The sequence below is a fragment of the Mustela lutreola genome, chromosome 8 (genome assembly GCF_030435805.1).
Source record: "Mustela lutreola isolate mMusLut2 chromosome 8, mMusLut2.pri, whole genome shotgun sequence".
Classification (NCBI taxonomy): Eukaryota; Metazoa; Chordata; class Mammalia; order Carnivora; family Mustelidae; genus Mustela; species Mustela lutreola.
Window position 1 is genome coordinate 47,599,869 of NC_081297.1, and position 16,241 is coordinate 47,616,109.

The 16,241-nt window shown below is 47.9% G+C and overlaps 1 protein-coding gene across 1 annotated transcript in view; it reads right to left on the reverse strand.

The window, feature by feature from the left end:
• The window catches only part of ANO2 (anoctamin 2), a 348,569-nt gene that overhangs the window by 9,420 nt on the left and 322,908 nt on the right, over positions 1-16,241 (reverse strand). The window contains exons 21-23 of the mRNA XM_059184572.1: positions 6,876-7,028; positions 6,475-6,527; positions 4,394-4,575 (exon numbers count right to left, since the gene is read on the reverse strand). Coding sequence (XP_059040555.1) covers positions 4,394-4,575; positions 6,475-6,527; positions 6,876-7,028 — 388 coding nt within the window. The remainder of the gene's footprint in view (positions 1-4,393; positions 4,576-6,474; positions 6,528-6,875; positions 7,029-16,241) is intronic.

Consider the following 16,241-nt stretch of genomic DNA (forward strand, 5'->3'; position numbering starts at 1 on the left):
AGATAATAGGCTGAGCCGACTCTGGACACCTGTTTACACCGTGGAGTGAAACATCTCTGTTTCAAATGTAACCCACTGGCCTTCACACTGCAGCCAGAGAGAACCCCAATGACAAGTGTGATCTCATCCCTGCTCCCTGCGGCTCCCCACTGCCCTAAGGGGGAGTTCACGCACCTCTGTAAGACCACCACGCTCTTCTCGGTCTGGCTTCCACATTCTCGTCCCTCCTCGCCCTCAGAGCTTATCTGCCACTCCAGCTCCCACCATCCAGCACCAAGGAGCTCGTCTACCTGGAAGGCCTTGTTCTCCCCAGACCTTCTTCAGCACTCGAGGCTCCCTTCCGGTCCCCTCCGCACCCCCGCACTCCTCCCAGCCCTCCCAGGCCAGCTTGGTCATGTGAACAAGGAGCGTCAACAAGAGCATCAGTCTGGCCAAACCTGCAAAATGTTTGACCTCCAGCTTTTAGCTCCCCTGAAGCTTCACGGCAATACTCGGGTCTGGGTTAGGTGCGTGCCTCCTTCTGTGTGGCTCTCGGAGCTCCCTGAAGTTACCCTGTTATAAATGACTAAAGCTAGACTTTATTTGCTTGCTTACTTGCTCATCTCCTCCATCTAGACTTCTTGAGGGAGGCATTGTGTCTTATTCCTTATCATGGAACCAACAACAAGCCTTTCTCGTAAGGTCTCAAAAATAATTGCACAGTGAACCCGTACTCTTTACTGGCACTGGGTAAGGAAATCATGTCAGATACTCCAAAAATCATTTTGGTTTCATCTTGCAGAAACATTTTCTTAGCAGAAATACAGAACATACTTCTACACATGGCGCCCAGTAATAATTCTGCCACTTTGCTGGAAGAGGGGATTTTGTTGTTGTTGTTTTTAAAGATTTTATTTATTTATTTGACAGAGAGAGACACAGCAAGAGAAGGAACACAAGCAGGGGGAGTGGGAGAGGGAGAAGCAGGCATCCCATTGAGCAGGGAGCCCCATGTGGGGTTCAATTCCAGGATCCTGGGATCACGACCTGAGCAAGGCAGACACTTAACGAATGAGCCACCCAGGCGTCCCTTTGTTGTTTTTTAATGGGTCTCCAATAAGCCACAATCCCATCAGCTTACATGGAAATGATGGAGAGAGGAGTTATCGGGGCTTTGGAACTGGCTGGGCAGTCCAGGGACTCTGGAAGCAGCTACAACAAAGCTTGACCTGCTCCGTGTGTACTAGTAATACCTGGTGTGCAGGACATTTGCTATTGTATCCATTCACCTTAACTTTTCCCCACGCAACTACCTCCTACTCTCCTACTCGGTGCTTCAGACAGATCATTTCATTTCCCACCTCCAGCTCCTCCCCTGGCTACCATGACCGGTTCTGGGGAGGGCACGCCTACTGATCCTAGCCAATGAGACTTCTGCAGGATCACTGGGAAAAAGGTATGTTCCCACTTGGACTTGGACCTAGGAGCTGCTGGTAGTAGACTGGAGTAGTACTGCGAGGGAGGTGGAGAAAGATTCGGTGTAGGCAGACTTGACTGAATCATCTTGCCTAAAATTAGAACTACTTTCAACTTTCAATGTGGCGGCCCATTCAAGTCCTTTTATGTTTAAGCCAGTGAAGCCCCTGATATATCTGGAAAGCATATTCACAGTGTTTCTGGAAGTTCCGATGGTCAGGTGCAAGGTCACAGACCCTCAGTGCTTCTAGACCGACTAAAGAAACACACAGGGGGACGGACACTGGGCTGGCTCCGTCAGTTAAGCGTCTGCCTTTGGCTTGGGTCATGATCCCGGGGTTCTGGGATGGAGTCCTGCATTGGCCTCCCTGCTCTGTGGGGAGCCTCTCTCCCAAGAAAGAGAGAGGGGAGGGGAAGGGAGGGGAGGGGAGGGGAGGGAGGGGAAAGGGCCGGAAAGGGCAGGAAAGGGAGGGGAGGGAAGGGCAGGGGCGGGAAGGGGAAGGGAGTGGAGTGGAAGGGAAGGGAAGAAAGACGAAGGGGCCCCGAGTGGCTCAGTGGGTTAAGTGTCCAATTCTTAATTTCGGTTCAGGTCGTGATCTCAGCATCATGAGTCCCTGTGTCAGGCTCCACACTCAGCATGGAGTCTGCTTAGTTTCTCTCTCTGCCTCTTCTTACTGCCCCCCTGACCTGAGAGGTCTCTCTCTCTCTCTCTCAAATAAATTAAAAAAAAAAAAAAAACACAAAACACACAGTGTCAGCCCTGCCTCCCCACAACCCACACGGTGCTTCTCCCTGCCGTGCCTGGGGGCTGACCTGCTTTCTTGGATATACATGAGTTTTACTTCAGGATCTGTCCCTGAAACCCCAGTGACTCAGGGAATTCTTGACCCTTCTAATCCGCGGTAGAATGGGGAGCTTCGAAAAGATCATTCCTATACCTTCTGGTTACAGAAACGATTCTGGAAATACTATTTTGCACTGCCGACTGTTGGCCGACCTCATGTACCCTGCTGGAGCCAGTCTGGATGCTACCAGGGAAGCCTGCGGCTGGGACACACCCTCCGTGTGCTAGAACTACATCTGTCGCATCTGTGGGCCAAAGCCTAGCGGCAAGGACAGGCAGTCTGGCGTGACGAGCGCACAGTGGCCACTGTGCACTGCATAGCAGCAAATCTGCCTGCCTCAGTCCCAGAGTGAGACTCCCTGTGGCGCCAGCTATGCAGTTACTGGAAACATCTAGGCTGGCAGAAATCACTATCTGTGACTAAATTTACTTACCTGTTCTTGGATCCGGTCGCTGGTTTTGAGCCTTCTCCTTGTTGACTAGAGTGTAGCCCTACAGCTCTCCAGGCCAGGACCAGATACCCTTCCATTGCAATCACACAGGGTACGGTTGTGTCACTCGGTCATCTGGGTGGGGAGGACCAATCGACTCCTCTCCTGTGTGGCGTCAGACTGGGAGTCTGAACCTGAGCGGCCATCTCACGGACGGCAGGCCTTGGGTATCAAGCAGGAACACACGACAGCTATACCCAGGGTCACCCCGGTGGCAAGAACCACTGAGGCCTTGCTTCTCCGATGGAAGGTCACCAGCACTTACATCAGACACGCTTGGGGATGGCCCAGAAAAGCCCTCCATTTATCCCTCAATACCTTTCTTAGGTTTTAGATTTTGTTGTATTTATTGCTCTATGCTTTTTGGTATATGAGCTGTGATCTTTGCCAAAGTCCTTTACTATCCTCTCATGAGGTTCCAAATTGGTTCCCATCTGTTCCTCTCTTTATTTGCCCTTCTTGAATTAATAGTGGAGTTTTCTGTTTCTTGGCTTCCATGTTCCCTGTGCTGGTGGTTTTCAACCACAACTCTGACCTGGACCCCTTAGGAATTCCAGCTTACGTGTGCCCTGGAGTTAGGTGAAAACTTTCCCACCATTCTTTTTTAATCAATGTGATTGAAATCAAATTCATCCTATGTGCCATAAAATTGGATTCTCTTAGCATTTTCCCTGTCAATGGACCCACCTCTGACCTCAGCCTAACCTTGAGAGATATCCTTGGCTCTGGCTCCCTCTTACTCTCTTGCCACCAACACTACCATGTATTACAGTAAATAGCTCCTCACTTCCTCCTAATTCCTTCCATCACCCTGGACCATGCCTGCCGTGGTTCATGCCTGAATGATGGCAGCACCCTAGCTGCCCTCCCTGAGTTCCCCCAATTCTAGTCCACACTTCTTTCTGAGACTAATTTTCCTAAGCCTACACTTTACCTATCATTCTCACATCATATTACAATTCCTGCAATATATCAAGATTTCCTATCATCGACTTCGTCCTATCTATTCAAATTCAACAATGTTTTGGCTTATATTATCCTAGGAGTTCTGATATACTGTATTTCCAAAACTGTTCCTTTTTGTTATCTTCTAAGTGCTCTTCTTGCTAACTACAATACCTAGCCTCTAAATGTTCATCTGACACTCCAAATTCATCCTCATCCTATGACTTAGCCCATGCTGACTCCCCACGTAGCTTACTCTCTTTCCATCTTACATCTCCTCCTGGGCCCTCCAGGAAGCCTACCTTTCCCTTCTAGCCCCCACCAATCTTCCCCTCCTCTGAACACCCCCAGTGCTCACGGTCCACACTAGATAGAGTCCTTCAGTAGCATGCTCTGTCCCATCTGCTCTGCTTGCTTTTTCCAACCAGACCACAAAGGCCTTGATGGTAAAGACAAGGCTATATACTTCTTTGCTCTGTAGTGTCTGGTAAAAGACACTCAATAAATACTTACTGATCCACAGCAATTGATTTATAGTGATTCGGGGGGGGGGGGCTGAGGGAGAGGAGAGTGATATAAATCTAGATCTTCCAGATAATTCCTTGGATCTACCACTTCCTGACACCTGCTGCTGTCCTCCTCCACCGGATTACTTTACCTGCAGAACTGAACCTCTTGGTCAAACTGTGAGTTTTCCGGCTGCGTTCCCTCCTTCAGCTGGCTAACGTTGAAAAAGGAGAGGGTGTGGTTGACAAAGCCATGCAGGGTCCCGTTGTGACTATAGGCGTACTGGTACACGAGGCGAGGGATAAAGTCGGAGGTGACGGCGATGACAAAGGCCTGAAGGACAGAAGCACAGGGGCTTGCGGGGTGTTCAGGGAGGAAGCTGTCCAGGTGGTACAGGGTCTCTCTGGCTGAGGGATGGTTCTCTCTTGGGCTCCTCATCCAGAGACACCACTCTGATAGAGAAGTCCTTACTTGGAGCTCATGCAGTTTCCCACCTTCGATATGCGTAAGTGAACCCACTGGACAGTGGCTGGCTGCTGAGAGTATTAAGCCAGTGTGGACTGTTGGGTTCGGGCGGGAGTGAGCCCTTCTGAAATATCCAAGTTGATAGTGATGTTGGCCAAGCCAAGGCAGAGTGGAAGAATTTCTGAGAAAATTACTCAGAGTGAAAAGAGTGCCACTTAGAGGCAATGTGCAAGGACACTGGCTGACGATGAACCTTTGCCTCTGTGGGACACCAGAGAACCAGGAGTACCAGGGACATGGTACCACGTTCCCTCCATTTGACCATCGTCTCTCAGCACTTTTTAGCACAGCACATAAAGGAAGTTGTGCTTTCATCCATCAGATTTAGGAACACTGAGACACGGAGGGGGTAGGAGTGGGTCTTGCTGGATCCAACCACGCGTACCCAATGTACTGTCTGGTATATTTAAGTGTCCTATAACTGCCTACGGAGCAAAGCAAACAGCGAGTGAATGATGGCATGTTTGAATGTGGAGGTACTTTCTGCAAAGAAAATCTTAAATCTTTCTGGCAGGTGTTTATACTGTATTCTGCACCAATAATTAAAGCTATTTTTTTTAAAAATGTAGTTTAGGTATTGTTTCCTACATGTGTATATGAGCATGAATGGCCACAACCATATTAGAGAATGAGTAACATACTCATTGAGCTCTTGCTCTATGGCCTTCCATCTTCCCATTTAATCTCCAGAATGATCCTTTTTGGTGGGTAATCTTATGCTCTCCCATTCTTACAGATAAGTAAAGAAGTCTTAGAAAGGCCAGGGAGGTAAGACTTCTTGTCATTCTGTGGTATGGTGGAAAGTACCTAGTATGCAAGGCCCCTTTCCTAGTAAACACAACTCCAAAGTAGCTACTGATCTAGTCTCTGAATTCCACCTCATCTGCCAGATGTAAGATGTGTGCTTCCTACTTTGAGCATTCGAAATGCAGGGGGCTGATTCTCTCTGCCTCTCTAGTCATTTTACCTGTTCTTAACAGGCAACCCAGTCCCAGCCAGAACCAAAGTTTCTTTCCCAGGAGGAAAACAGGCGAGTGGCTTTCTTGGTATGCGCCAGGCCGCCGGGACTTTCTTGGGAGATGGAACAAAAGGCCCTGCCGGGCCACCATCCGTACAAAAGGCAGGAGCAAAAAGCTGCCATTGGCTTGGGCCCAGCAGGATTTCCCCTGAAATACTGACATGTCTGGCAAGGCAGTTAAGGAGGTCACGACAGGTAGGACCCCTCTTCTTGTCTGTCCTATCCTAACCTACGCATGCCAGAATCCATGGGAATAATTGCGACTCCGCATTGACAGCTTGGAGGAACCATAATTAGGAACCACGGACCTGGGCACCGGTCCAGGTATTGTTTAGTTTGGGAATAGAAAAAGAAAGAGATGGATAGATATGGGGAATTCTTTCCTCATTATTCTTGGCTCCGGAGAAAGATCAGATTTTTGACTCTTAAGGCCAAGGTATGCATTCTGGTGGATAATTACCTTTTGCATAGTGAAACTAACAAGAACGTCACGCAGCCCTGGCCACTGCAGGAGGAGTCAGAAGGCATGTACGCACTATTAACCAGGGGCTGCCTTGAACAAAGCTCCAAAGTAAAAGGCTGGGAGGTAATGAGGGCTGGTACCTTGCTTTGAAAGCCGCAGCTCCCCTAGAGGCCCCCTAGGCAGCTCCCTTCCCACAGAGCTAGGGTGTCATGGAGGGAATGCTTACGTTGCTGATAACGGAGAACTTGCCGATCCCGGAGAGAATGTCAAACCAAATCCCTGTAAGACAGAGAGCAGCACGTCGGGCTCACTGCCACACTTGGTCTGGTGACAACAAGGCCACAGCCCAGGGTGAGGATCCATAGACAAAGTACCATGGAGGTCTGCGAGGCCCCCAGGAATGGACTGAGATGCGTCTGTCTGGAAATCAGGGGGACAAGTGGGTGTGGATAAAGGCCTCCTGGAACCCGAAGATATGAGGACAAGGAGCTCCAAGGGATGGAGAGACAAGGGCTTCCCCCAGCCCTCTTGAATCCAGTGTGAGATGGTGATGGCAGGAAGCTGCAGGGAGCCCGAGGGGATGGACGGAGGCGAGGGCCTGCCATGATCTCTAGGCAGGGGACATACCGATATCTTTGGTTCTCACAGCATCTGGCCGCCTCAGCTCCGTCACAAACTTCTTTGCATCAAGCCGCACTTCGATGACATTGTTGAGGAGGGCGAACACAGGTGCCAGAGGAAAGGAGGCCACAAAGAGGGTGACAAAGCCAAACTGGATGACTACGGGAGAGAAGAGCGTGAGGAGCTTCTCCAGGAGAAGCAGGATCTAGGTCAACCTGGCCTTGCAGCCACGGCCCCTTGTCTTTTCTTACGGGGTCTCTTTCCCACCCTGGTCTCCCAGCTCCCGCTTCCTCTTGCCCCACAGCTATGGTCTTTCTCTCCCAGCGCCTGCAGGCCCACGGGCCAAGGCCATCGCCGCGGCGCAAACTCTGCGCTAGGTGTGGTGAGGAGATCTGACAATAAGAAAAGTCTTGACTCTCTCCTTTCCATCACTCTTTATCTCCAGTCACTAATCCTGGTCCTCTAACTCACAGGTTGACAATCTTTCTCAGTAAGCATCCGGATGGTAAGTATTTTTCCATTTGCAGGCCACACCATCTTGTCACAATGACTTAACCCTGCCATTGTAGGGCGAAAGCTGCTAGGGACAGCACATGGACAGATAAGCTTGGCTGTGTTCCAATAAAACTTTATCCACAAAAGCAGTACATAAAGTGGGCTGGAATTGGCCCATGGGCCATAGTTTGCCAACCCCTAAGGTCACTTAAAAAAAAAATCACTTCCCGAATTGGGCCTCCTCTTTCCATATAAATAGTCACTGTCTTTAGAAAGTTTATTCATTCATCACACATTTATTGAGAGCTCACTGAATGTCAGGCACCTTGCCAAGTATTTCAGGAGGCAAAGGTCTGGTCCTGCTTTTGGTGAGCTGAGAGAGAAAGATACACAAAGATGAGTGCCAAGATTGCATGCCAAGAGAGAATGAGGAATGTGTTGGAGATGGCGGGGACCCAGGAGAGGGGGAGCGCTAGCCCATTCATGGTGGGGGCTGAAGAGAGCCTCCAGCTCAAACACCTAAGCTTGGTCTTCAAAGATGGGCCTGGGCTGAAGAGAGCATTCCAAGCCATGGAAGCAGTGGGAGCAAAGGAGAGAGGAGGCCTGTGCCAATCAGCGTGGTGCCCAGCCCTTCACCGCGTCTGCCTGGGCCACAGCCCAACCCCCTAAGTGCTTCCCTTGTCCAGTCTGCCCAGGCTTCTATAGCCTCTTCCCCCTGATCCTGGCACTTACCTATCATAAAAATGGCTCTGGGCTCCCCTCTGTTTCTTGACTATCAGCCAAATTCCTTATCTCAAGAGGAAGGTACTTCATGGTCTGATCCCCACGTACCTCTCTAGCCCTATCTCTCCACATCTCCCCCACAGCCAGCATGCTTCTGCCTTTAGGCACCAGGCTTCTCTCCTCTGGGATCTTCCTGAAAGGCAGCAGGTGCCCCCCTCGCCTGTGCACATTCTCTCCAGCTAACAACATTTCTGCAGCCCGAAGCCCATACAAATGCCGTCTTCTCGGAGAAGTCCCTTCTTCCTTCTCTACCCTCGCCCTGCCCTGGCGCCTGCCTGTTACAGCTCTCATCGTGCGCTGTTGTGACTCATCTACTCACACTTCTTTTTCACTAGACAGGCGAGGGCTCCATCCATCCCTAGGGGCTCAGCAACCACAGTCCTGAGTCCTGGGAAAGCCACAGTCTAATAGGAAGCCCCTACGTGCCAAGGGCAAGTTATTTAACTTCTCTGAGTCTCGGTTACTTTGACTGCAAATGGAGAATGATGATGCCCATCTAGGTTGTCACAAGGGTGAGTGATATTGCACGAATCAGGTGCTTAGAACAGCGTCTGCCACCTAATAATTGCTCAATAACATTATCCCTTACTGGGATAAATATCAACCCTTACGAGCGGCTGCGATGTAGACCGCACACAGATATGTTATCCAGACACAAATTTAGGCTGTAAGCTCTGAATGAGAGGCGGGAGGCCTGACCTCCAGCGTTGGAGATGGTTCTCACTAGCCATATGTCTTTGCGTAATTCTCTCTGTCCCAATGGGCTTCAGCATCCTCACTGAGAAGGCCTGAAGAGACTGGTTTAAATTCCTCTCCAGGTCTGATCTGTAATGACGCTGTGATTCTCATTCTCTTGGACAAGCTTCAAGATTCTAGAATATTCAAATAAAGAATGAAAACCCAGGATCTAAACTAAAAAAAGATAATAATAAAATAGAAAACGTTCACAGAGGGATATGACCTGAGGCAGTAGAAGTTTCGAGAAAGAGAACCTGCGTGGAACTGCTTTTGATCTGGCAGTTTGCTTGGGACCACAGTTGTGGGTTTTTGCTCTTGTCCGTCTCCATGTGGTCCTTGATGCCCAGCGGGTTCTCAGCCAGCCCCAGGGGACTGGCAGGTGTCAGTTGGTGGCAAGATCACCAGAAGGCGCAGATTTGTCAAGGTTGGGACCTTGGAAGGATGCCTGCCAAGCTGGCTGGCTGAAGGGGTTGGGGCGGTGGGGAGTGGGAGGGAAAATCTTCAAAAACAAGCTCTGGGAGCCAGTTCAAAATACAGGGTCTCCGGCATCTTTTAAATCAGGCTTTGCTGAGGAATTCACTTTAGAGTCAGGGGTAGGGGCAGGGGCAGGGGGGTGGGGAGGGGATGGAATCAACAAGGAAAGCAAAACAGATGTTAGACTAGTTTTCTACGACCTTTAAAATACATGTCTGTATTGAAGTATATGTATGAATGTGTCTTTATCTGTGGACTTCTAAGTTGGTCTTCTTGATTCTAATGAGTTCAGTTCTACAGGGCAAGTGTTCTTCTTTTTGGTAGTGACTTCCTCAAGCAAAACCGTGCAGACCCTCCAAAGCCCCCACAAGGGGCTGGCAGAGAGACTGGCAGAGGGAGGAAGGGACAGGTTACTTCTGAGCAGCTGTCAATCACCACACTTACGCAAATGGCACGCGGACACCCAGGGTCTTCCAGGAAATAGGAAAATAGGACTGTGCCCTCTCCCTCCTTTTCTTCATGTGATCTCCAGGGGAGAGATGAGCCCTCTCCCTGGGGTTGCCCTGGTGATTTGTTTTTTTACCTTCATAAACTCTCCAGACCTACAGGCTCCCTTTGGTCTCTCCTGGGTCAACATAAACGACTTTCAGTGGTGGCTCGATGCTCACAGTGCGCCTGAATTACCCCAAGGCCACGACACAGTTCTTATTTTCTCCTTGCCATGTAAGCCTATGTGTCCAGCCCTGTATGACCTCAAGGGGTTGGGCTCAGGAAAGGCCCGTGGTGCTGTGCCTGCAGTGACAGGACACCCCCGTTCCCACTCTGATGTTCCGCAGGGTACCCTAGGCCATGAGGACCCCCTCTCTGCAGATGTCCTAAGCGGTAAGTGCTGCCTGCTTGGACAGGGTACACTGTACATTTCTAAGAATCAGCCCAAAGAGGCAGAATCAAATAGGAAGCTTTGTTTTATCTGGGGGAGGAAAAAAATATAAAACTCTAACCCTCTAACATACACATACCAAATCCAAGACTTTTTCTTTTAAGTCAAAAACCTAAAGTTTGTATCAGATGGGCGTCCTTCTAGGTTCACTTCAGAGGACACAATGATACTGGCCTTCACCAACACCAAGATTGACTTCTACAAACAGCCAGCCTGCATTAGGATAAGAACATCACCGGGAACCCTCCGTGCACTGCATAATAGAAGCCAGCTTGGCTTGACCAGTAACAGATTAAACCTGGCCAAGCCAATTAGGCAGGAATCCGTAAGTTGATTTTCAGCTAAATCTTTACAAAGCCTGCTGTAAGGAGCTCCAGCAATGCTAGGCTGGGACAATTGCTGTCCAGCAATGCACAAAGACTGGAAACACTCCGAGGCACAAAGTCCATTGCTTTTCTCCTCTCACTCTCCAGGACCTTCTCAAATCAACACCAGCCCTATACTGCCTGACGCTGGAGACAATTAAAATCTTGGCCTTCGTTACCTGGGCTTAGGTTAAAATAACAAGGAGGAGTGGGTTAAACTGAACAAGATGGCTTCCAGGAAGGACGTTCCAAGACAATCTACTTCAGGAAGAAAAATAGTGCATCAGGTAGAATAGGTTAGCCAGGATTTGTGGAAGAGCTCTTGATCAAGCACAGTTTTTACTCATTAATTTAAAATTCTTCAGTGAAAATATCCACCTTCCCATCACACATATGCCTGTATGCATGCACACTCACACACATAAGCCCAGATCCATGTTACGACATTCAAGACCTTTGTGATCTAACCCGAATTAATTTTTCCAAACACATCTCCTTCCCACCCATGCTCTGAGCTCAGGGCTCATATTTAGCTGGTATGTTTGGAGACCAACTCTGCCTGCTTTCAAACCATTTCAAAAAATCATTTCAAACTCATCATGTTTTCCGTATTTCTGAGCCTTCATACATACTTCTACTATCTGTAGAATTTTCATCCTCTTCTCATGTGCTGAATGAATTACAATCTGCATTTCAGGTGACTCAAACCTAACCTTCGCAATAAAGAACCTTCTCCACCCTAGTCCCACCACCTTGCCCAGGCAGAAGTGAGTGCTACAGCCACCTCCCCCACTCACTCCCACCGTGCCTTGCACACACAGCTCTACTGGTCTACTCGACTCAGTCCCTAGATGGGGAGCCTCAGGGGACCACAGACATATCAAATTCTTTTCTGAGTCTCCACAATTTTGTGTGGTGCCTATCCCACAGCAGGTGTTCAGAGGTTAGTTGGTTCATAAATATAAGGTCATTATTTTCACCAGCTGTGAACACAAAACAGATACAAAAAGAGGTCAACTCAACTGTGTGAAGGGAAATCACGGGACTCAGTGATGGTGAGGAGAAATGGGACATGAAATGCTGACACCTTGACATGGCAGTTCTCAGTGCTGTAACTTACATGGAAGACTTGGAAGAAAGCATAAAACCAGTCAGTTAGGAGAGTCTAAATCTAATGAAAGTCATCATAGTGCTTTTTTCCCTTAACTTTCTATAGCTTAGTAAAAGCAACACAAGTCTTCTTCTTCTTCTTCTTCTTTTTTTTTTTTTTTTAAAGATTCCACTCATTTATTTGACACACAGAGAGAGATCCTAAGTAGGCAGAGAGGCAGGCAGAGAGAGAGGGGGAAGCAGGCTCCCCGCCGAGCAGAGAGCCCGATGCAGGACTCGATCCCAGGACCCTGAGATCATGACCTGAGCCGAAGGCAGAGGTTTAACTCACTGAGCCACCCAGGCGCCCCAGCCACACAATCTTCTTAAGGAGATGACAAACTGTGGGCTCAAGAATCCTCCTTTTCTTGAACCACTAACAAGCAATGCAAGGAAATGAGTAAGGGACTTGGTGATGTGAGTTGGTCTTCTCAACAATTCAGCTAGAAACAGTCCCTTAATAAAAACACTTATGTGAAAATAGAGCAAGGAAAGGTCATCACTGTTTATTTTGTCAGCCCATATTTCAAGGCTGTACCCAGTGATGCCCGTACCCTGAGGGCAAGGGAAGCCAACTGGGCTCAGCACAGAGGGTAACTGGTGTAAAAAGGAATTGCAAGTATCAGTTGATAGTTAAACAGGAAGAGACAGTGAGGGCATGAGCATGGGCCTCTACTGCTTAGGAAAACAATTAAAAGCACTGAAAGAATTTAAGAAGGTTCTCAGTGTCCATCAGTTACCATTCATTCATCCATCCAACAATCATTTATTGAGCCCATTCTATATGCTGGACACCATGTCTGTTGCTAGGAAATGAAGATGAACAAATTACTGTGCCATCCTCCCAAGAGCTCATAGTGCACAGTGGAGAAGGTGGACATGTGGACAGACCCTGCTGGTGTCAGAGAGTTAGACCTTTAACGGCAGCACTTCCGGAGCACTGGGGCAGGAATAATTCACGTTCACCAGCAGATCCATAAAGCTGCACAACCACTGCACTGGACTTGATGAGCAAAGCAAAAGGAGGGCACGATAGTGAATCTTGGAACACTGCATCAAAAGCTAATGATGTCTTTCATGGTGATTAACATAACACAAGAAAAATTTTTAAAAAACAAAACAAAAATAAAGTAATCTGGATTTGAAAAAGAAAAGAAAAGAAAGCATTTGAAGGTTGGCTTTATGGCTGGTAGTTAAGATCTGTCATGAAAACCACGGATCCAAATTTCCAAACAAACTACTTAGGAAATAAAGATCGCAGGTGGAACTCCTCCCCAGTCTGTATGGAGTCACTTGGGGTTTATACAGAGGATCGGGCTCAATTCAGAAACTCTGGAAGTCACAACAGGAAGGAACAGGCTGGAAGGAACAGCTTAAATATTAAGAGTTCACTGCATACAAATGCAACATTGGGACAGACAGGCAAGGCATACTCTCTTCATTTCTTTGTGATTAAGGGAGAGCCAGCCCACACTTTATCACCACATGAACAGTGAAACACTAGTTTCTCCAGATGGAGGAAGAAGGTCCAGTGATTTCTGAGAGTCCTGCTACTCAATAATTCAGTCTAGTTTGGACAGAAGAATGCAGGTTGACAGTACGATGCAGACCAGTCCATATACAGCTCTCTTCTCTACCTTGGGAACAGAGACTGGGGCCATGGGAGCCTTCTGGGATGAACCAACCCTGCTGATGACCACAGCAAAGGGCAGGAGAATGTGGCTCTCAGACACGGGGAGCTTAAAGGCTTGGACACTATGGTTTTCTGGAAAAATCTGCCCATCGCTCCCCTTCCATAGTCTCTAAACAAAACTCCAATGCTCAGTCTTCACGGAACCTCAGCCGGCATTTCCTACATATCTACTAGCATGGGACACATGCTCTCTGGTTCAAAAAAATTCATAAAAACAATCTTCAGTGACAAGTATTATTATTTCCATTTTCAAGTAAGAAAGCTGAGTCTCACAGAGGTAAAATAATTTTCCCAGGGCCACAGACCTAACAATTGATGAAGCTGGGAAACAAAGACAGCTTCTGAGGTCACCCAAATTCCATGTCCTTTCACCATACAAAAAGGAAAATACTCAGCCCTGATGTGACAGTGTCCATCCCCCTCCCTAGCTGCTTTCATATCTCTTGGGTTTCCTTTACTGGATCTTGTCCAATCTAATTTCTAATCTTCCTGTTGGACAATTAACCAGCAATCTGTACTGGTGTTTTCACTCTCCAAAGCATCTTCACTCACACGTCTTCTGTGGCTGGTGCGTTGGACAGTCCCTGCTGTTTTCTGTGTCACTTCTATCTGGCTGCATTTGTGCTGCCTCAAAAACTTTGTATCAGTGGACCCAGTTCAGCTTCTTCTTTTTTTTAAAGACTTGTTTATTTATTTGAGAGAGAGAGACAGAGAGAGTACAGCAGGGGGAGATGCAGAGGCAGAGGGAGAGGGAGAAACAGGCTCCCCACTGAGTAGGGAGCCTGACGTGGGGCTCGATCCCTGAGACCCTGACCCGAGCCGAAGGCAGATGCTTAACGATCTGAGCCACCCAGGTGCCCCCTAATTCACCTTGTTAAAACTAGAGAGAATTGAGGGATGAGATCTACTGATTTACTTCTGATTTTCAGAGAACAGCTTAGTGACTTTCCAGTAAATGTTTATTGTGAACAAATGCACGACCTGGCTTACTCAGTCTTGTTTACTTTATCCACCTGCAAAATGGGACTGTGAAGATCAGTTATCCATTCCTTCCTCCCATCCATCCATCCATCCGTCCATCCATCCGTCCTCTCATCTACCTGTTTGGGCTGCGGTAACACAGCCAGTGAGGTGGAAGGACAAGGAAAGTAAGCACGACCAGAAAGAAGTTCCCAAGCAACAACTCATGACTGAGAACCTTTGTTTCCTTTATTCCTTTGCCCTTTCATCTTCCCAAAGAGCTGTAGAAAAGTCAATAAAAAGAACACATAATTAGGTTTACAGAATTTTAGACAAAAAGGAAATGACAGGGAAAGGAGGAAGAAACAAATGTGCAAATTCCAAGGACCCATTCCAGGGCTGTGGCTGAGCAAGAGAGTGCACTCTGAGATTCTGGGCTGTTACAGCTAGAAGAGAAATGGGAAAGCAACGGAGGTCTCGGTAAGTCTTAATTTTAAAGACTGCTTTCCACTTACTCATCCACTCATTTCACAAGCACTGCCTGGGCATCTCCTGCATGTCAGGAGCTTTCTGTAGAACCTCGAGGGGTATGGTATCCAGACATACTGTGGCCTTTTCTCTTAAGTATGTATGGGGAGAGGGACTCCTAGCATGGAAAATGACAAGAAATGTATGCTCCAAGAGCAAAAAAAAAAGGGCGGGGGTGGCAGGGAGAGAATGACAGAGAGAGAGAGAGAGAGAGAGAGAGAGAGAGAGAGAGAGAGAGAGAGATATGACCTGTGACTCACCCTACTTCCCAGAAATGCTGGAATGAGACCCTGGATACTGCCTGAACTGTGTTTAAATGCCATTTGGAGAAGACGGCAGGTGCCTGATTATCCAGTGAGATGACTCAGTTTGTATAAACAGGATGGCTCAGGGAAAGGAATTTCCTGGTTCTTTGAGCCATTGCCTTGTAGCATACAATCTTGGAGTTCTATGAAAGAATATTTGGGTTTCAGTGCTGATGACTGTACAGATACTCTGGAATATTTCATCACTTACATCTAAGGCACCCTTGGGACTAAATTTGTATGTCTGGTCTGTTGGGAACTTGGAAGTTACCCAGTGTGGTCCCCCCCATCCATGACCAAAGAAAGGATATCAGAATAGGAAAGAGGTCTTGGGTGTCATCTGAGTCACTGCTCTATCCAAACCTTTCTACTCTTTAATAAGTGGCTACCTTTACCTGACTGTTACCCAGGGAAGACACTCAGTGATGTCTGAAGCCAGCTCTTTCCATTGCTTTCTGTTCTCTGTCTCAGTGGCAAGTCACTGAGACTTTGGGCTATTTGTTATGGAGCTTTATCATAGCGCAGCTGACTATTACATGGGATATTTTGCCTAAACCACCCAGATGACGGGACAAACCTACCAATTTGTATTGCTGTAGGAGACCTGCCTTTGAAAGGATAGCATTTCTTCAGTACAAGCACTTGAAAATAAGGCATCTTGGCCCCCCACTAGTCAAGCAGTAGACCTTCCCAGCTAAATCAACACAGCCAGGGTGTCTGGAGATCTCTGGTGAACAGAGATGGCTGTAGAGTCCAACTGTCACTTTGTCTTCAAGGTCCTCGCTATAGGATCACCTCTTTCATTCTCTATTCTTCCTTTTTCTTCTTGAAACATTTATGAAGCACCTACTGTATGCCAGGCCCTGTGGTTTGGTACTATGAATGAATAAGACACAAATTCTGCCCTTGAGAAGCTCCCTTCCAAATTTCACGAACATGAAC